At 39.4% G+C, this 21,089-nt stretch overlaps 2 protein-coding genes across 2 annotated transcripts; both read right to left on the minus strand.

Moving 5' to 3' along the window:
• Window positions 1-5,128: 5,128 nt before the first annotated feature.
• Window positions 5,129-12,698, minus strand: LOC125371705 (serine/threonine-protein phosphatase 6 regulatory ankyrin repeat subunit A-like). Its single transcript, XM_048381195.1, has 6 exons — window positions 12,565-12,698; window positions 12,245-12,283; window positions 11,946-11,959; window positions 10,267-10,302; window positions 9,778-9,816; window positions 5,129-9,586 (listed from the first exon to the last, which is right to left on the minus strand). Exons 1-6 carry the CDS (start codon window positions 12,696-12,698, stop codon window positions 6,093-6,095), a joined length of 3,756 nt encoding a protein of 1,251 aa, XP_048237152.1. The 3' UTR covers window positions 5,129-6,092.
• LOC125372136 lies at window positions 12,253-17,883 on the minus strand. The gene is made up of 4 exons (XM_048381196.1): window positions 17,663-17,883; window positions 17,431-17,571; window positions 12,565-15,458; window positions 12,253-12,283 (listed from the first exon to the last, which is right to left on the minus strand). The coding sequence occupies exons 2-3, from the start codon at window positions 17,528-17,530 to the stop codon at window positions 14,449-14,451; spliced, it is 1,110 nt and encodes a 369-aa protein (XP_048237153.1). The 5' UTR covers window positions 17,531-17,571; window positions 17,663-17,883; the 3' UTR covers window positions 12,253-12,283; window positions 12,565-14,448.
• Window positions 17,884-21,089: the final 3,206 nt, after the last annotated feature.

A 21,089-nucleotide genomic window follows, 5' to 3' on the forward strand; every position in this document is an offset into this window, starting at 1 on the left:
GGTTGATGACATGATGCAATCCGGGCAAATCAGTGGGTGATGCCATGATCAACTCCAGGTAAATCAGTGGTTGATGACATGATGCACTCAAGGTAAATCAGTGGTTGATGACATGATCAACTCCAGGTAAATCAGTGGATGATGGCATGATCAACTCCAGGTAAATCAGTGGTTGATGACATAATGCACTCCAGGTATATCAGTGGTTGATGACATGATCAACTCAAGGTAAATCAGTGGTTGATGACATGATGCACTCCAGGTAAATAAGTAGTTGATGACATGATCAACTCAAGGTAAATCAGTAGTTGATGGCATGATGAACTCCAGGTAAATCAGTAGTTGATGGCATGATCAACTCCAGGTAAATCAGTGGTTGATGACGTGATCAACTCCAGGTAAATCAGTGGTTGGTGACATGATGCACTGCAGTTAAATCAGTGGATAATGACATGATTAACTCCAGGTAAATCAGTGGTTGATGACATGATCAACTCAAGGTAAATCAGTAGTTGATGGCATGATGAACTCCAGGTAAATCAGTAGTTGATGGCATGATCAACTCCAGGTAAATCAGTGGTTGATGACGTGATCAACTCCAGGTAAATCAGTGGTTGATGACATGATGCACTGCAGGTAAATCAGTGGATAATGACATGATTAACTCCAGGTAAATCGGTGGTTGTTGACATGATCAACTCCAGGTAAATCATTGGTCGATGACATGATCAACTCAAGGTAAATCAGTAGTTGATGGCATGATCAACTCCAGGTAAATCAGTAGTTGATGGCATGATCACCTCAAGGTAAATCAGTGGATAATGACATGATGCACTCCAGGTAAATCAGTGGTTGATGACATGATGCACTCCAGGTAAATCAGTGGTTGATGACATGATGCACTCCAGGTAAATCAGTGGATAATGACATGATTAACTCCAGGTAAGTCGGTGGTTGTTTACATGATCAACTCCAGGTAAATCAATGGTTGTTGACATGATCAACTCCAGGTAAATCAAATGTTGATGACATGATGCACTCCAGGTAAATCAGTGGTTGATGACATGATGCACTCCAGGTAAATCAGTGGATAATGACATGATGCACTCCAGGTAAATCAGTGGTTGATGACATAATGCACTCCAGGTAAATCAGTTGTTGTTGACGTGATCAGCTCCCGGTAAATCAATGGTTGATGACATGATCAACTCCAGGTAAATCGGTGGTTGTTTACATGATGAACTCCAGGTAAATCAGTGGTTGTTGACATGATCAACTCCAGGTAAATCAGTAGTTGATGGCATGATCAACTCCAGGTAAATCGGTGGTTGTTGACATGATCAACTCCAGGTAAATCAGTTGTTGTTGACGTGATCAGCTCCCGGTAAATCAATGGTTGATGACATGATCAACTCCAGGTAAATCGGTGGTTGTTTACATGATGAACTCCAGGTAAATCAGTGGTTGTTGACATGATCAACTCCAGGTAAATCAGTAGTTGATGGCATGATCAACTCCAGGTAAATACGTGGTTGATGACATGATCAACTCCAGGTAAATCCGTGGTTGATGACATGATGCACTCCAGTTAAATCAGGAGTTGATGACATGATCAACTCAAGGTAAATCAGTAGTCGATGGCATGATGAACTCCAGGTAAATCAGTAGTTGATGGCATGATGCACTCCAGGTCAATCAGTGGATGATGGCATGATCAACTCCAGGTAAACCAGTGGTTGATGACATGATCAACTCCAGGTAAATCAGTGGTTGATGACGTGATCAACTCCAGGTAAATCAGTGGTTGATGACATGATGCACTCCAGGTAAATCAGTGGTTGTTGACATGATCAACTCCAGGTAAATCAGTTGTTGTTGACATGATCAACTCCCGGTATATCAATGGTTGATGACATGATCAACTCTAGGTAAATCATTGGTCGATGACATGATCAACTCAGGGTAAATCAGTTGTCGATGGCATGATGAACTCCAGGTAAATCAGTAGTTGATGGCATGATCAACTCCAGGTAAATCAGTGGTTGATGACATGATCAACTCCAGGTTAATCAGTGAATGATGACATGATCACCTCAAGGTAAATCAGTGGTCAATGACATGGTCAACTTCAGGTAAATCAGTGGTTGATGACATGGTGCACTCCAGCTAAATCAGTGGATAATGACATGATTAACTCAAGGTAAATCAGTGGTTGTTGACATGATCAACTCCAGGTAAATCAGTAGTTGATGGCATGATCAACTCCAGGTAAATCCGTGGTTGATGACATGATCAACTCCAGGTAAATCAGTAGTTGATGACATGATGCACTCCAGGTAAATGAGGAGTTGATGACATGATCAACTCAAGGTAAATCAGTAGTCGATGGCATGATGAACTCCAGGTAAATCAGTAGTTGATGGCATGATCAACTCCAGGTAAATCAGTGGTTGATGACGTGATCAACTCCAGGTAAATCAGTGGTTGATGACATGATGCAATCCAGGTAAATCAGTGGTTGTTGACATGATCAACTCCAGGTAAATCAGTTGTTGTTGACATGATCAACTCCCGGTATATCAATGGTTGATGACATGATCAAGTCCAGGTAAATCATTGGTCGATGACATGATCAACTCAGGGTAAATCAGTAGTTGATAGCATGATGAACTCCAGGTAAATCAGTGGATGATGACATGATCACCTCAAGGTAAATCAGTGGTCGATGACATGGTCAACTCCAGGTAAATCAGTGGTTGATGACATGATGCACTGCAGGTAAATCAGTGGAAAATGACATGATTAACTCCAGGTAAATCAGTGTTTGTTGACATGATCAACTCCAGGTAAATCAGTTGTTGTTGACATGATCAACTCCCGGTAAATCAATGGTTGATGACATGATCAACTCCAGGTAAATCAGTGGTTATTGACATGATCAACTCCCGATAAATCAAATGATGATGGCATGATGAACTCCAGGTAAATCAGTAGTTGATGGCATGATCAACTCCAGGTAAATCAGTAGTTGATGGCATGATCAACTCCAGGTGAATCAGTGGTTGATGACATGATCAACTCCAGGTAAATCAGTAGTTGATGGCATGATGCACTCCAGGTAAATCAGTAGTTGATGACATGATCAACTCAAGGTAAATCAGTAGTTGATGGCATGATGAACTCCAGGTAAATCAGTAGTTGATGGCATGATCAACTCCAGGTAAATCAGTGGTTGATGACATGATGCACTGCAGGTAAATCAGTGGATAATGACATGATTAACTCCAGGTAAATCGGTGGTTGTTGACATGATCAACTCCCGGTAAATCAATGGTTGATGATATGATCAACTCCAGGTAAATCATTGGTCGATGACATGATCAACTCAAGGTAAATCAGTAGTTGATGGCATGATCAACTCCAGGTAAATCAGTGGTTGATGACGTGATCACCTCAAGGTAAATCAGTGGATAATGACATGATGCACTCCAGGTAAATCAGTGGATAATGACATGATTAACTCCAGGTAAATCGGTGGTTGTTTACATGATCAACTCCAGGTAAATCCATGGTTGTTGACATGATAAACCCCCGGTAAATCAAATGTTGATGACATGATCCACTCTAGGTTAATCGGTGGTTGCTGACATGATCAACTCAAGGTAAATGAGTGGCTGTTTCGGCGTTTGTGAGTGCATAGTGTTCAAAAAGGAAATGTAAATGTTAGCTAGGCTCGAAACATCACTCTTTTTTATTGTGCTTCGTGTTAGTTAGTCATCAGGCAGATGTCAGATTGTTTCGTTTTAAATGATGATGCCATTGACAAAAAGTAATCGAACTAGTCAAAACGAACATTAATGTTTAAGAAGTTGAATTAAAACTATATGTGACCTCTAAAACAGCTCTCCAGATATTTCTTTTCAAGCAGAAAGGTAGCGCATGTTAACACATGTACCACTGCATAATAATGTTAAACTTTAATAAAAAGATATCAATCAAAGTAATCGGTCAAATATTAACTATCTGTTTTTTTCTTATTCTTATGTGTCGACTTCCAAATTGAACCAATAAGTTAACCAATAATTGTATACATAACAAAATTAAGTATGAAACCAACAAACAACAAAAAAAGGTAACCAATTGTATTATTTCATCAGCTAAGTTCCCTATCATGCAACAGTTATTACAATGGCATTACAAAATGCAGTGGCAGTATACGATACAATAACAGAGGTAATAACAAGACACTCAGAAATAATAACATTCACCTTGCAGCAACAGTTGTCTAGCTCTCAAAATATGCCTAGGATGGGCATCCAGGGGAAACACAATGATCTTCACACATGATGTAATGTGAGATGAGAGAGGCATACTCTTGCACCCCCTGAATAGTCTATATATCTCCCAGCATTTCTAGACAGTGCTGGATAAGTTGAGCTGTTCGAGATTACACTTGACTCCAAAAGCATCTAAATAGTACTTTCAAATCACTGCTAACATTAGATGGTATTACATTCCTTACAACTATTTTTGTCAAAACACAATGCTATTGACTTCCATGGAATCTCATTAGAAACAATGTAACATAATTACAACAATGTTTAAGAATAAATTACACTGACACATATAATATTACGTACAATATGGTTATATACAAAGTAATTATGACCCATGTATCACCACCACTTTTCACCTATTGCAACACAAGACTACAACACTATAGTGCATGTTTCATTTCACACAACATTGTATATCATAATCACAACAGTTCTATATGAACAGTCCTAACCCATTAACAGCCAAAACACATTCAACGAGGAAAGTTATGACAATGGGTGGACAGTTGCACCGCTATAATATCAAATGCATGCGTGAACCTACATGCGTAATGATCTCATGTGAACAAATGTGCATCCGATTAAACTGGGGTACCCTCACTGTATCCTCCCAACTGTCCAAATCCCAATGGATTGGATTTCCCGGCAATTCGGTTTGAAAACACTGAAATGCAAAAGAAACGTCATGTGGATATATAAATATCTTTATTATCAAATGCTTATATGTGTAAGTAAAGAAATCGCAGAAAGTCAGTATTTGACCCAAATGAAATTAACTGTCTGGGGAATGTTTTTGCGATTTGTGAATTTGGGTATGCACCAGAAGACATCACAGATGAGGGGTTCAAAATCAATACCTGGTGTTGCTAACATCCTTCCAACTATTTTTTGTCAACACACAATGATATGGACTTCCACGGAATGTCAACAGAAACATAATTACCACATTGTTTAAAATAAATTTCACAGACACATATAATTGTACATACAATATGGTTATATACAAGGTACTTATGATCAATTTATCACCACCACTTTTCGACCATTGCAACAAAAGACTACAACATTATAGTGCATGTTTCATTTCACACAACATTGTATATCATAATCACAACAGTTCTAAATGAACAGTCTTAAAACGTAGGGAATTGATTGCTGTTGAATTAATTGGTCGTTAACCCATTAACAGCCAAAAAAAATGCAATGAGGAATGTTATAACAATGAGTGGACAGTTGCACCGATATAATATACCTACATGCTGAATGATCACCTGCTGAGAAATGTGCGTCCGATTAAACTGGGGTTCCTTCACTGTATCCTCCCCACTCTCCCTCTCTCAGTGAATGGGATGGTGAGGCATTTCGTTTTAGATATTTGATTGCAACACTGCACTCTCCCCGCTGGGCAAGGCTGAGAATAGTTTCTCCAGTGTCAGAGACCAGAGTGAGATCTGCATAGTGATACACCAGTAGCTGAAAGACGTCATCATGTCCACTCACAGCCGCCATCATCACCGGCGTCCAGCCATAGCGACCTCGGACATTGATGTCAAAGGATGGGAGTAGATACTCTACACACTGTCTGTTGCCTCCTCGACAGGCCAGATGTAGTAAACTGTCTCCATCCTGGTCTGTCTGAACCAGGTCAGGACTCCCTCGAGTGTAGGTCTTCAGGAAAACTACTTCCCCCCTGACCAAGGACTTCATTAGCCCATTCCACGGTGCCACTTGCTTGACTTGTTTTCTGTCCAGTTGTTATATGATTTGTCTGTTTCCGAGTTTCAGGGCGAGAGTAAGGGCATCGTCTCCCGTGTTGTCAACTAAAGTCAAATCCGTGCCTCTATTTGTCAGGTGTTTGACAACTGCAGCTTTTCTGTGCAGTACAGCCGTCATGACAGGTGTGAGGCCCATAGTGTCCTTTGAGTTGACATCAAAATCAGCTATGATATGTTTCAACATTGCAAGCTGTCCGTGATGACATGCAAGATGAAGTAGAGTGTGTCCGTCTTTGTCCACCAGAGTACGGTCAGCACCACGGGACATCAAGTATCTGTACACAGCAATGTGGCCTCCACAGACTGCTCGCATCAGAGGAGTCTCGCCATTCCTTCCGCTGGTGTTGATGTCAGAGATCCCAATCACCTCCTTGACAATGGCTAGATTACCACCTTGACAGGCTGCATGAAGAACATTGTCATTCTCAGAGGCAATTAATGATTGATTACCCCCATTTCTTGCAATCAGATCATAGGCCTCCTTCTTCCCACTGAGAGCTCCCATCATTAATGCTGTCAATCCTTCTTCTCCAGGACTGTTCATGTCAAACAGTGGTATGAGATGCTCTATGATGAACGCATTTCCACCTCGGCATGCAAGATGAAGAATGTTGTTTTTGTTGTCATCAGTCAGAGTGAGATCAGCTTTCTTTGAAATCAGAAAGTCAAACACATCCTTCTTCCCTGCCACAGCTGCAGCCATGACTGGAGTCCGGCCATTCTTTCCCCGAATGTTAACATCTATTCTCAACAGAAGTGATTGTACAATGGATATATTTCCGCCTTCACATGCCAAGTGAAGTATTGTGTCACGATATACATTGTATACGGACATGGAATCTTGTTTTGAAGAAAGTAGTTCAAATGCATCTTTCTTTCCAGACCAGGCTGCAGACATGACTGTTGTCAAATCGTTTTTTCCACGACAATTTATGTCAAACTGTTTCTCTATCAAATATTCAACAATGGAGCAGTTTCCTCCCTGACTGGCAAGGTGAAGTATGGTATCATTGTTATCATCAGTTGTTGTGAGATCAACTTTCTTTGACAAAAGAAGTTTGAAAACATCAGCATTGCCTGCCCAAGCAGACTTCATGATTCCTGTTCTCCCAAGGTTTCCCCGACTGTTCTTATCAGCTTTTGGCAGTAGATTTTTCACTATGGTTCTGTTTCCTCCGATACATCCTAAATGAAATACATTGTTGTTGTAGTCATCTTCCAGGGAGAGATCAGCCCCCCTTGACACAAGCAGGCGGAACAAATCGCTGTCTCCATTGACAGCGGCATACATCACTGGCGTCCAGCCATTGCCTCCACGACTGTTGATGTTAAACTGTGGGAGTAGGTATTTCACATTGGAGACATTTCCGCCGTGACATGCAAGATGGAGGAGATTGTTACCACTGTCATCAGTCCGTTCAAGATTCGCTTTCTCTTTCACAAGCAGGTCAAATACATCCTTCCTTCCATCCACAGCTGCCTTCATCACCGGAGTCCAGCTATGTTTTCCCGGCCTATTGATGTCAAGTCGTGTAAGTAGATACTCTAAAATAGATGTATCGTCCGACTGGCAAGCCACATGAAGGATGCTGTTGTTGTCATCATCAGTCAGGTTGATGTCGGCCTTTCTTGACAAAAGAAGGTCGAACGTGTTCTTCTTTCCAGATGATACTGAACACATTATAGGTGTCTGACCAAGTTTACCAGGGGAATTCACGTCCGTCAATTGCAGAAGTCGTTCCACAATGGAATTATGTCCACACTCACATGCTAGATGAAGTGCATTCCTGATGTTTGTATCTCTTAATCTTTTGTCAGTTTTGTGTTTTAAAAGAACATCCAAAACATCCTTCTTCCCAGGAAACACTGCACACACAAGTGGTGTCCAGCCATGCATTCCTCGAGTGTGGATGTCAAATTTCAATTCTTTAAGTAGATATTCTACACTTGCAGTTGTTCCATACTCAACTGCCAAATGTAATAACCTGTTGTTGTTGCTGTCACATAGTTCTATATCAGCGTTGTGTTCCACCAGGATTTTCAAACTTTCCTTCTGCCCAGAGACAACTGCGTACATAACTGGCGTCCAGCCATTCAACCCACGTCTATTGATGTCACAGTGAGGAACAAGTTGCTTCAGGATATTCTTGTTCCCAGTGAAGCATGCATAATGGAAGATGTTGTGCATGGCATCATGAGTCAGAGAAGAGGGTTCTTTAATCATTTGAGATATTCTTCCAGCTATTTCTTTTCTTCTACATATTGGATGCATGATGTATTCACTTAAAGAACCACTGGCAATAGAATTAGCCATTCTGTTTACAATGGTTTCACTGTAGGCCCCTGAGAAAGGATTGATGAGCTGGTGTGTTTTAACAGGAGCAATGTCTGCTTGCTGATCCTGTACATGCTCGAAGAGGAACTTAATATTGCAACGTTTACAGATGAATTCTGCATCAATACCAAACAATTCAGAAACACAGACATCACAAATCATTGAATGGGAAAATGATATTAAGTTTCCTTCTGTCAAAAGCGAACCACATAAACTTCTGACAGCCTTAGCTACATCTTGTCTGGTTGATGTCTTCACAAAGTACAGAGCTGCCTTGATGTGGACATCCAGGTCTGGGTGGTCAGATTCAGTCTCCAGCTGACTGAGGTTCAGCTGCCCGTCACACAGGAGCACTAGGATTAGGGCAGCTGAGTGGTTATCCCTTCGATTAATCACCGTATGAAGTTCCCGTTTAAGATAGAATACAGGATGTTCCCAAAACGTTTCATGTTGTTCTTGAAAGGCAGCATAACCGGAGAACAATTTGCATACAAGAGGAAATCCAACAGTTTGTTTATCACATGCACCAAGTTCGATCTCATCGACGTTTGCTTTGCATTTGTAATGGTGTTTATGTTTCATCCATATTTCTTTCTTCTCCTCTGGCGTGTAAGACAATGATGCTACTGTAGAGTTACTCAAACAACAAATTGGATGACCTTCAAGTTTTAACATTGCATGTTCTAGGGCGGAGGTTTCTGTGGTGAATATGAGGTACATGTCTGACTGATTGTCTCTTCTTTCTTCCTCTCCCGACTCCTGCTGCATACTCTCATATCGCCTCTCAGCCCTGTCCTTGCACTGTGCTAGGTACAGATGGAGGTCATACAGAAGGTGTTTAAAACGAGGCACATCCATTTGTGATCCAGTCTTCTGAAATATGTCATCAACTATCACACATACATCATGGCCTTGCCAGTCAGAGAAGTTTACTTGTGAGAGATCATCAACCAGCACCACCTCATACCCCTGCTTCCTGTATTCAGCTCCCAGCATCAGGGCCATGGATGTTTTACCTTCACCCGGAGCACCACTGATTGTCACATGATGGAACGCCTCCAACATTTCTCTCACTTTCTTAAAGTTTTCAGTTTCCACAAACAATGTTCGTGTATTGTTTATCTCTCGGTCAATTTGATCTGTGTAGGAAGAAACATGATGGTGTAAAGAAAATGAAATGTAAAGAATATATATTTAAATTAGTGAGATTATAATATATATATTATTTATATTGTCATTACAGTATGTTTCACATTTGATTTGAATATATGTACGTTGTTAAATACAATTGTTATAATTCTTCTACAGTGATAAAACAGGATGTGTGTACCTGGTTGAAGGCGTTGTTCATCCAGACTGTGTCCCAATCCTGGTCACAGAAATAAGAACCATAAGCTGGCATATCCATAAATGTATAGTTTCCATAAACACATGAAGGTGTTGATGCAGAATGTCCAACCAACAGGGGATAATTAAATATAGATAGTAATACCAAGTATGAGAAGAAAACAAGAGTGTTGTCATTCTTGATTTTGACACTTTCAAGGAGACCGATTAAACTCCGTGAACCATGTCTGTCGATAGTATTATGTCTCTCTATGGTACAGTTGTGGTCTACTTGGTTCAATAATTGTTTGTGTATGAAATAGTGACACAGAGTCTACGGGGTAATGGCATTCAGCAATCTGGCAGACATCAAGACATGTTCTATGTATAACCTTCTTTATATAATTATATGTAGATTATGCTCCCTGTATCAAGCAAGTGATTAATATCAAGGTGACACGTATGATACCTACAGATGGGGGTTTATACTCACTGCCAAAGTCTGTTGCACTCCTTTCCATTAGGGGAACTAAAGCATAGAATATGTCCAGATCAGATAAATAAATATTCCTTTACTGAACAAATGGCTATACACACTATACCTGAATTTGAATACCTGATGTTATCCGGTAAAAAATATGAACACATTATTACAACAACTATATACCCAGGTTTTATAAAATGCATTGACATTACACAAGCTTATACACCAGAGGTATCCCCAAAGCCACTGTAGTCATTAAGTTCAATTTGATGTTGAATCGTTCATTTTGGTGTTTCATTCTTACATGGTAAAAGTGGCGGTGGTCCAACAGAAGGTTGGTGGTACGATCCCTGTCCTAGTCATAACCAAACTGTGTTAAAAGTTGGTACTTGCGTTACTCTGCCTGGCACTAGACACTAAGGGCACAAAACAAGGACGGTCGTCTCGGAGCAGTATACTCCACCTGAATGTGATATTCATGTTAAAATTGCACTGTTGTATCTTAGTGGGCCAGCACTATAACAGCCTACTGAATCCTGACTTGCAGACTGGTTGAAAGATTCCGGGGTAGAATAGATCTTCAGCAACCCATGCTTGCTGTAAAAGGTGACTATGCTTGTCGTAAAAGGCGACTAACGGGATCGGGTGGTCAGGCTCGCTGACTACGTTGATCCATGTCATCGACCCCTATTGCGTAGATCGATGCTAATGATATTAATCACTGGATTGTCTGGTCCAGACTCGATTATTTACAGACCGCCGTCATAAAGATGGAATATTGCTCAGCGCGGCATTAACCAACCAACCAACCAACGTAAGAGCGCACGTGAATGTACGTCGCTATATAAGTGCAACAATCTAAAATGCGACCTTCAATCCCAATTTTTCTCACCTCGAAAGGCATCAGTGGCCATAAATAAACCAGAGCTATCACTTTAATTTACAGTAAACACGTACAAGTGCCACTATCACTTACATTGACCAATGTGAGTGAGTGAGTGAGTATGGTTTTACACCGCTTTTAGCAATATTCCAGCAATATCACGGCGGGGGACACCAGAAATGGGTTTCACACATTGCACCCATGTCGGAAATCGAACCCGGGTCTTCGGCGTGACGAGCGAATGCTTTAACCACTAGGCTACCCGACCGCCCCTTGACCAATGTGACACGACAAGAATCAGAGTACCAATAAAAGTAGTGTGTTCCTTGTATTCACCAAACAGAAACAGTGTATCAGTGCACACGTAAAAGTAGCACTATCATTATATTTATCCACGTGAAATAAAGTAATGCGTAGGAAAGTAATGCCAACGAATACAGTTCATAACTTTGGAAAAGATCAAATGATACCGGTGTGTAATACAACTACATCTGCTAAAACGTGTTTGCATATAGCTCAGCATATGTTTTGATAGCATCAGTCTATGGTATGCAAGTTTGGCTTGATGCTACCAACTAACCCTAATACACAAGGTGCATCTCGTCCCAGTATATATACCCACTGTTAAAGGATCAGATCAACTGAGTGTCTTATGACATCAACAAAATAAAAAGGTTACGATTTTAATTTGCGCTGACGCTGATGCCATTAACCAATTACTGTCGGGAGGGACGCAACTATTATATGCGAAAATATACACCCGGTGTACAGTTAAGCAATAGTCAAGTTAATTTAATATACTTACTGGCTTCCGGGAACCTGTAAACAACAACAAAGTTCACAACTACAATGGATGGATGACTCTTGTGTTAAACATACAATCAGTGAAGTAAAACATAATTTCAGGGAATACTGGTCGCTTATCCAAGCTTCATATTCCAATGGTGCATACCATGAACGATATAAGTTGTATGTTATATTACAAACTAAAAATTATGGAGATATGAAAGTAAAGAAATGCATGCTCTTTAGTGGTATTATTTTATGAGACATATTAGCCATCGTGACGTGATATCTTTGCATAATCATTGGTCTTGATATTACCTGCCAGGGCCGTTTTTTCTTCTCTTTTTCCGTTTTCTTCTGCAAGAAATCACAATTATTAGAGAGATTGAAATTCAATTTGAACTATGACAAGTAACTTAATAATGAATATAATTCCTCGTAGTTGTTGTATTATTAAAAGATAAAGCTAGGAACACGGAATATTCCATTCATTAATGAAAAAAATATGTCGTATAATACCAACAGATTGGAATGAAATCTCGAGCGTGAAACTAAGGTTAAAGTGTTTCTCGTGAATATACATAACGTTATTTGTTCCTATATTGATAGATGCGTTATTCGTTCAGCTGAAGACTTACAGTATGAATGCCACCACTGCGACTGTGACTGGGCAGATGATGAGGATGATGATGATAGGGACAATAATCGTAACCAGATCCGTAGGTTTCTCTGCGGCAGACGCCTCTGATGGAGATGCCTCTTGCCATGACATTGTATGTGCTGACACGTCTAATGATTAACACAAGCAAAAGCAAACCCAATTAAGTCTTGGAATATGTTTGTCTGTTTACTTCCAGACATTGTCTCTGGAAAAAAGTCAAACAATTTATTCTCCTCACAGAATATATTTTTCGGTGTCTATGCATATTTTGTTGATTGTAGTCCATTTTATAGAATTAAGTGTCAAATGCATTCATTCATGAAACATAACGCATTATACTCGTGAGTGATTATCTAAATAGAAAGAGTTTAAAACATAATCGAAGCCATGAGCTATTTGATGAGCAGGTTGAAATAAAACATTACTATGTCATAATACAATAAACATGAAATGGATAGTTCACAAGAATCTTAAAATACATCAGTCTGTAGCTAACACTATTTGTTAACCCCAACATTCAAACACATAACTGCAAAGATACTTGATCAATTTACTATCACCATGGCAGTGTCAGATGGAGATTGAGTTTGGCTAAACGCTGCTTTGAACAGTATTCCAGTTATATCACGGAATGTCAGCTTAATGTGGGAAGAAAACCCAGATGATATGTAGCTCTCACAAGTTTGACACTTTTTTAGGATTGCAATATGTTCAAGCACATCCTTGGAGTGTTTTACGAATGCACCAGCAATAAATTAAGGATTAAAATTGTATTTGTTGACGTTCATCAGCTGATGAAGCCAGTGCCGCACGTGAGCAAATTCTAGGATGCCCTAACATCATTCGTCCCAAGCATTCCATTTGGAGTGACATCCCTTGGTTTTACAAACGGCGGAAAATGGCGGCTACGACAAGATCATTCGCTTGAAATAAAAGTTGCACCCAGTTAAGTTTGCGTTGGAAAGAAATCCAGACCCGGCTGATGCTGAAAATGGATTGATAGTTATGTTCTAATTCACTATGTTCAACCGAACATAAAACATTTACTATGACAACATACTCCACTCATGGGTAATGCCTACCGCTGTTAACAGGCGAGCGGGTTTATTTACAAAATCATACATGTAGACACGCGACTGTCGTGTTATATTCCATTCCAAACACCGACACTCCATATTCTCTAAGGTATTCTTTCTGTAACAAAAACGTACATTTTAATATTTTTGGCACATAAAACCGTTACGAAATACTGCAATATCCTTGTAATATCGCGCTTGAACACTTTATAAATTACTGCGAAATTAACTTTTTGAAAATATAAAGATAACTTATCTGGACGGTGGGTCTTCTTGTGTATACAAATCCATGTCCGGACTCCTGAATCACCTCTCTGTGGGATCACTCACTGAAAGAAAGCAACACCCTTCTCCGTGCTAAACAGCACTCAATGCCCTGCGGCAATTTTTCCCATACGGTTTTACCTGCCATTCGGCAACACTGCAATAACAGGCCGTCCAACACAGACAAGCATTACACTAAAAATCTGATTACCTTTATGTGTATATTTTTAACAAACAAAGAAGACAACAGCTCGCCTGTGTGACGCGAAGGCCTCGAGTGGTGTTTCTTGCCCTCTCCTCTGCACCTTAAGCACGTGACGCCACCGCTTTCACGTGCACAGCCTTCTTCCAATCACATTCGTTACCGTATTTACCCCATAGTAAATACATTTATGTTCTAATTCACTATGTTCAACCGAACATAAAACATTTACTATGACAACATACTCCACTCATGGGTAATGCCTACCGCTGCTCGAATTAAAAGAACGGGTCCATGCAGCAGATTTATTTCGACTTATTTACAATCCCAACATTGATGACACACTCAACAGTTCAGAAACATTGTCTTTGATATAACCGTCTTTGGCCTTATCTGACGCCCAGCGTCCGTGTCTCTTGAACAGTCTGTCTGTTACTCCGGCGTTAGCTGCAGCAGTCGCCCCTCCTGACCGAAAACTGTGAAGACCCACTTTTTTTACATCTTCACCAATTAGTTTGAATTTCTCAATAAAGATTTCCCTCGCTCTGGTATATGATAAAGGTTTCTGACCTTTAAGTACATACTTTTGTACAGATTTACAGAAGGAAAGTTGACGAAAAATATATTCATTGGAAGTTTCAGCAACATTTCCAGCAATCAGGTACCTGTTTAGCATATTTACTGGACATAGATCTGAGCCTGTAGCAGCGATCAAAACATGACGCCCATCCCTATAAACGTCAGTTTTACTGTTCTCAACAAAAATACTCATGAAGCCATCCTTGAATTTAATGTTTGACCGTCTGATATTCACTACTTCAGAAAATCTGAAAAACCCAGCAAAAGATAAAAGTGACATTGTTAAAAACCTTAAATCAAGTAGAGAGGGAGTTTTCCCAGATATACTAACCAATTTCTTTAACGTGTCACAAGTAACAGGTTCTTTTTTCTTGACTGGAGTACTACACGTTCTTAATGCCGCTTCTCTGATGTTCACAATCAAATCATGTTTACAAGGATCTGGCAGACATGCAAGCTTGTGCGCCCAACTAATACCGTAAATAGCTTCCATGACAGATGGAGCTTTCTTACCTCCCTGAACAAGTGATGTAAGATACAAAGCAACATGAAATGGATGAGCAGGCAAACATGTAATCTCCTTAAATTTTGAACTCCATTTTTTCCAACTATTATAAGATCTTTCATACTTATAGACTGTCGCTGGGGCCTTAGACTTGAGAACTAAATCTGGCATATGTCCTGCTAGATCAATAAGGTCTGTATGAACTAAATTGTTCTTCAGCTTCCAGATACCGGAGGAGAACATGTCTGAAACAACAACATTGATCTCATGGAATAATTCTAACTGCTAATGCGTAGCCATCGAATTTGTCAAACAAGGATTTCTTGCTGCCGCCTGAAAATGCAATACTTCCATTTAATTGCAAACTATCAGCGATATAATGTTTGAACTTTCCGTCATCAAAAAGTGAAGTCCAGAACACAGCTGATTGCCACCTAGGCACTACTAAAGTTATGCTAGCTTCACTTTGAAGAGCATATCTAATAGCCTTTGTTACCAAATGCACAGGGGGGGGGACAACCCAGTTGTTATCATATTGCCATGACTGTGTAAAAGCATCTACTGCTTCTGTGCCAGGGCACCAAGATCTGGAATTGAATCTACACAACTTAGCATTATAATGACTAGCAAATCTATCAACAGTATGTGGACCCCACTTCTGGTTTAGCAACTTGAAGACAGCATCAGTAACAATCCAGTCATCAGCATCTTTAAATTTACTTAACGCATCTGCTCTGTCGTTCTCTGAACGTGGAATCCAGCTAAACTTTATCCTGATGTTATACATCCTAACCACGGTGAACACGGACATAGCAAGCTCCTGTAAGGATGAATTGAAACTACCAAAAGAAACAATTTGACAGCAAGCCTTGCTATCTGAGAACCACTTAACAGTCTGATTAGACAGAACCTCTCTGAAAACGTTCAAAGATAATTCAACAGCTTTCAACTCCCGCCAAGTTGAACTCTTGCCCACTTGATCCTCGTCCCATAAACACTGAAATATCCGGTCAGAATTCTGTATATAAGCAGCACAGCCCTTGGAACTAGCATCTGAGAAAACGGTCAAAACAGGAGCAAAAGTTTCATAAAATCTTCTGCTATTAAAAGTGTAAACATTATCTCTCCAGAATATAAGTTCAAATACACACAGGGGGTCAACTAGACTTTGCTTTCTATCCCAACTTGAAGCTCTTTGTATTACTGAATACATGCGTCTAGTCAAAAGTCTGCAGACATCCCCATAAACTGGTGAAAGAGAGATAATTTGTCCTGTTAAACTAGCCAGGTTACGTGCTGTGAATTGCGGTAAACCTGCCAAAACTCCTGCGCATGTGTTTCTCACATTATCTAATCTCCTAGAAGGAATAGATATCACACCTATGTCAAGATTCCAATTCAGCCCGAGCCATTCAAGGTGTCTTGTGGGTTCCCAAACTGACTTCTGATCGTTACAAACAAAGCCTGCTCTGCACAAAGAAGATTTAACAAAACCAGATCGCTCCTTGCCTAAGGCTTCAGACGAAGCAAACCCAAATCCATCATCTAAGTAAACTACAACATCTACAGAATGTTTTCTCCAGTATCTAACTAATGGCCTAAAACACTTAGTAAATATATAAGGGGCCGAGGTTAGACCAAAAGGTAAAACTGTGAAACAATAAAAACGCTGTACACCTTTAACTGACCAAGAAAAGCCCAAAAACGTGTGTTGACTAGGGTGAATATCTATGTGGTGATACCCAGACTTAAGATCAAACTTGTACATGTATCCACAAGGTCTAACGAAATCCAAAGCAATCTTGTAATCCTCAAAGACTATCTTTTCTTTCCAAACATATTTGTTTACCACTCTTAGGTCTAAAATCAACCTTTTCTTACCAGAGCTATTAATAGAAACTGATAGGGGATTTACAACCTGAGGTAAGTCTACGACTTCAACAATACAGTTGTTTAACAGGAGATCCTGGATAGCCTCAGAGACAAAGTCGCTATGTTTTACAGCAGAAGCGTTGTTCTTACTAATAGACAAGGGAGGCGACTCCACAAAGGGGATGATGTAACCTTTCATAATAGTTCTAATGATGAATTCTGGAGCTTCTATATCCTTCCAAAATGAGATGTGCCTCTTAAGATTTTCCTTAATGTTATGCTTACTCGCTGACGTATCTGTTCTGTCAAGATAACTAGGTACAGGTACAAAACCAGTACTAATACCTCTGGTTTCAGGTTTGACTTTGTCTATGGGTGAAACATCAAGCTGTGACCTACTACTAGGCTGTTCTGATATTGAACGGGAGACCTGTGGCAAATCCATGTTAGTTTTTCTTTTAATACTTCTGCTTGAGTTCTGATCCCCTGAAACATATGTAATACGATCTCAATCAAGATAGTAACGCATTAGCCACTCAAATATATATGTCATATCTCAAAAGTGGTTTTGATTTACCTGAATAATCACTGCTTTTTGCAGGCCTCTGTAGGCTGAAGTCCTTGTGGTGGGTTGAAATTACTTGACTGTGATGACCTCTGGGCGGCTGCAAGGGGACATGTGGCTCTCCAGTGCCCAAAGGCTCCGCAAAAGTAGCATTGTTGGTTTGGAAGTGGTGTTTTCCTGGGTTGAAAACGAAAGGGCTGGTTCTGCTGAACCTGAGGGGCCTGTTTGGGTAATTCGCTCACAGCAAAAAAAATGCAGTTTCCGGTATCCGGATACCTGCCGGATACCACCGGACACTTACCCAAAACGCGTCCGGGTATCCGGTGGCAGATACCTTGCCGGATACCAGATCTGTGGTATCCGGCATGGACACCTCACCGGAAAGTATGTCACCTGGAATCCGGGTATCCGGCACCGGATACCTCACCGGATACCTCAATCTGGGTGTCCAAGGATCCGGCACCGGATACCTCATTCTGAGTTTCCAAAAACATGTGACAATTTGGGGGGTGCATTTTGTTCAATTAAGTGTGAAACACCTAAAAATATATTGGAAACTAACCATGAAAATTGAACATTGCTGAAGGTATCCGGCAGGTATCCGGCAGGTATCCGGCAGGTATCCGGATGCAATTTTTCGAGATGTCTTTCTCCTAGTAAATAATGTTAGCCTGGGCATAGCAGATAGCTGTAGTAATATTCTGTGCTATTTTAGTTGTAAATATCCCCTTGAAGTTGAGATCTATGGGCATGTACTTTTGGTGAAAACATTTTTCATATATATTTCAATTTAGATGTTCAGCGTATTAAATGAAAAGCATTCAGTCCTGGTATGATGGTATCCTTACATATCATCTTCATATTCCCAGTTTGTTCTAGCCTAGTGGTTGAAGCATTCGATTCACCACATCGGTACATTGCTTGGTGTCACCCATCATAATATTGTTTGAATTTTGCTCATAAAGTGGCATAACACCATACTCAGTCTGACAAAAAAATGAAAGTCATTGGCTGTGTGCTCACTTGGGCCTTTGTTCCTGGTGAGATTAAAAGTTTATTTTGGAACTGTATCAATACTTGTTACATCTTGACAGACCAGTTTCATTGAAGTTCGAAACAGAATATCATTAACCCAAATGGGTGCATAAGACTAATGGCATCCACAGAAAACACCTAATAAAGTACTGGTACATAAAAATATCAATGTAACTTTTCTACTGACATGAAACTAAAAACTTCGTTCAGTGAGCTGTATTAATTGTAGGAAAACATTCAGGGCATTAGTATATTTGATATATGTTAGCACCTATGTTATGAATGATCAATATGATATTTCTTTAAAGAAGCAAAACACAAAAATTGTTAAGATAAAAAATCATATTTATTGATTTTATGACATTTCATTGGTTCAGTAACCAGAGGTGTTTGCAAGAACATTCAAAAACAGAAACAGGTGCTTCAATGCCATTATGTAAATAAACAAATTAGTCAAATCTCAGAAGAATTTCAAGGTAGAAGAATATCTAAAGTCAATTATGTTTGTGCAGTAAACCACAAAAGTCATTCAGATTTGTAAAGTCAGCGTCAGTGTACACCACATAAACAGTCTCACTGCTGTGGTATTAATTCCTTTAGATTTGATTAAGAATCACACTGATGTGGCATTATTCATTCAGAATCATCACTTTCTGAGGTGAACCTGTTAGTTGTTCTGGGGAGGATTATTCATCATCCGGAGAGTCCTTTGTATGACTTGTCTGATCTGGTGTCAATGTGAAATCCAGGTGCCTGAAACAATTTATAACATCTTTAAAAGCTTGTTATTAAAAATATAGGAAACACACATATATTGACAAAGGGTAAAAATTTGGTTTCTCAATGAGTAAGGTAATGACAATTTATCAAGCAACTGTTAACCAAACCATGTTAACCAATGTAAAAAAGCCATAGCAAACAGTAAATTGTACAGAAAATACAAAATTGTAATTGATCTTCTGAAAACAATTCCTGTAGTGCCATAAGGCAGGCTCACCTGAATTTTTCTCAAATGTTTGCATTACATCAAAACATAAGGAAAGGTAAACAAGGCAATGCAAATTGCATAAAATAGGTTCTTATACATAAAAACAGAACTAAAGTATTTGACGTAATAAGCGCCTTGCTCTAATAAGCGTCCATGGGAATATTTGCTCATATATTGGCTAGTGAACAATCCCAATTAGCACCCTTTCCAATTAATCAATGTATACAAGACTTATTTATTTGCGTATAATACACACTTGTGTGTGATATGCATTATCATATTTTTATCATTTATCCTATCTTTAATTCAGATTAACAATAACGGCAAAAACTGCCAAATATATTGGTCAACTGTAATCATAATTTAAGTAGTTCTATTTGGTTTTGGAACTGTTCAAGGGTAATTGTAAATATATGTGTATTCCTATTTGAATACTCATTTGATTGTTATAAAGTTACACAGTATTGCATCTATCGTCTGTTTCTAAATACAGTGGAACCTATCTTTGACTTGTGTGACATAATTGAATCATACCCCAAGTTCATTATGCATTGTTATGCATCTGCACAGAGTGGTCAAATTCCTTGTCACACACATAGTTTGCTACAAGGCAGAATCCAATAAGTACAGTTGAGACATCAGGTTGTATCCAGACAAACTGTCTGATAATCTCAAGTATGGTCTTGGTCGCATCAAGGGATTTAGCTAATCCTAAATAAACATTAAACAAGTGACATAATCTCTTCTACAGAACACTTGATCAAAGCCTGCCCCACCTTTGATGTTTATCATCTCGTTACGCTCACAACAGCTCATTAGCAAGATGAGCTCAATGTCAACTCATGGTGGATTAGGGATTAACAGGGCAATTAGTGTCAGGTGGGTATTATCACTTGCAATTGTCTGTTAATTACTTAATTGAGTAGTGACGGCTTAGTTAGTTTCCAACCACACTTACTGTTATGCTACTTATCAAGTCAGTTTACTGGTAACATGTGTCTGTGGACCAAGGAAATGTATCATGCCAGATACTTAAAAAGTTCTACTCATAAGTAATAAAATAATGAGTTTTGATATGCAATTCTCCCTACAAAGACATTTAACATTTGATATACATAAACTGTCTGTTGAAACTATGATGATGCTAATATACAAGTCGCACAAAACAACCTATTCATACCTAGCCAAACATACATAATTTTTTTATGTGTATGCACATGGTTGTACACATATACCTCTACTGGCATATCACACATACCAACAATCATTAGATGGATGTAATCGTTCAAAAATATTTTACATACAAAAACAAGTGAACAGATTCTGTAATAGCATGGTTAATATTGGGAGATGTTTTAGCATTTCCATTTTCACAGAATCGAAGGCATATCCTTTCATGACTCAGATCAGCTTGTA

The sequence above is a fragment of the Haliotis rufescens genome, unplaced genomic scaffold (assembly GCF_023055435.1).
Source record: "Haliotis rufescens isolate VD_foot unplaced genomic scaffold, xgHalRufe1.0.p SCAF_360, whole genome shotgun sequence".
Taxonomy (NCBI): domain Eukaryota; kingdom Metazoa; phylum Mollusca; class Gastropoda; order Lepetellida; family Haliotidae; genus Haliotis; species Haliotis rufescens.

Coding starts and splice junctions, on each gene's coding strand:
- LOC125371705 (XM_048381195.1), bottom strand. CDS start 12,698: ATGTCATGGCAAGAGGCATCTCCATCAGAGGCGTCTGCCGCAGAGAAA. Junction 9,817..10,266: donor GAGTGCAACAGACTTTGGCA/GTGAGTATAAAC, acceptor TTCTGTGACCAG/GATTGGGACACAGTCTGGAT. Junction 9,587..9,777: donor TGAACAACGCCTTCAACCAG/GTACACACATCC, acceptor CTTCCTACACAG/ATCAAATTGACCGAGAGATA.
- LOC125372136 (XM_048381196.1), bottom strand. CDS start 17,530: ATGGATTTGCCACAGGTCTCCCGTTCAATATCAGAACAGCCTAGTAGT. Junction 15,459..17,430: donor AGTCAAACCTGAAACCAGAG/GTATTAGTACTG, acceptor TTGTTGTTTCAG/ACATGTTCTCCTCCGGTATC.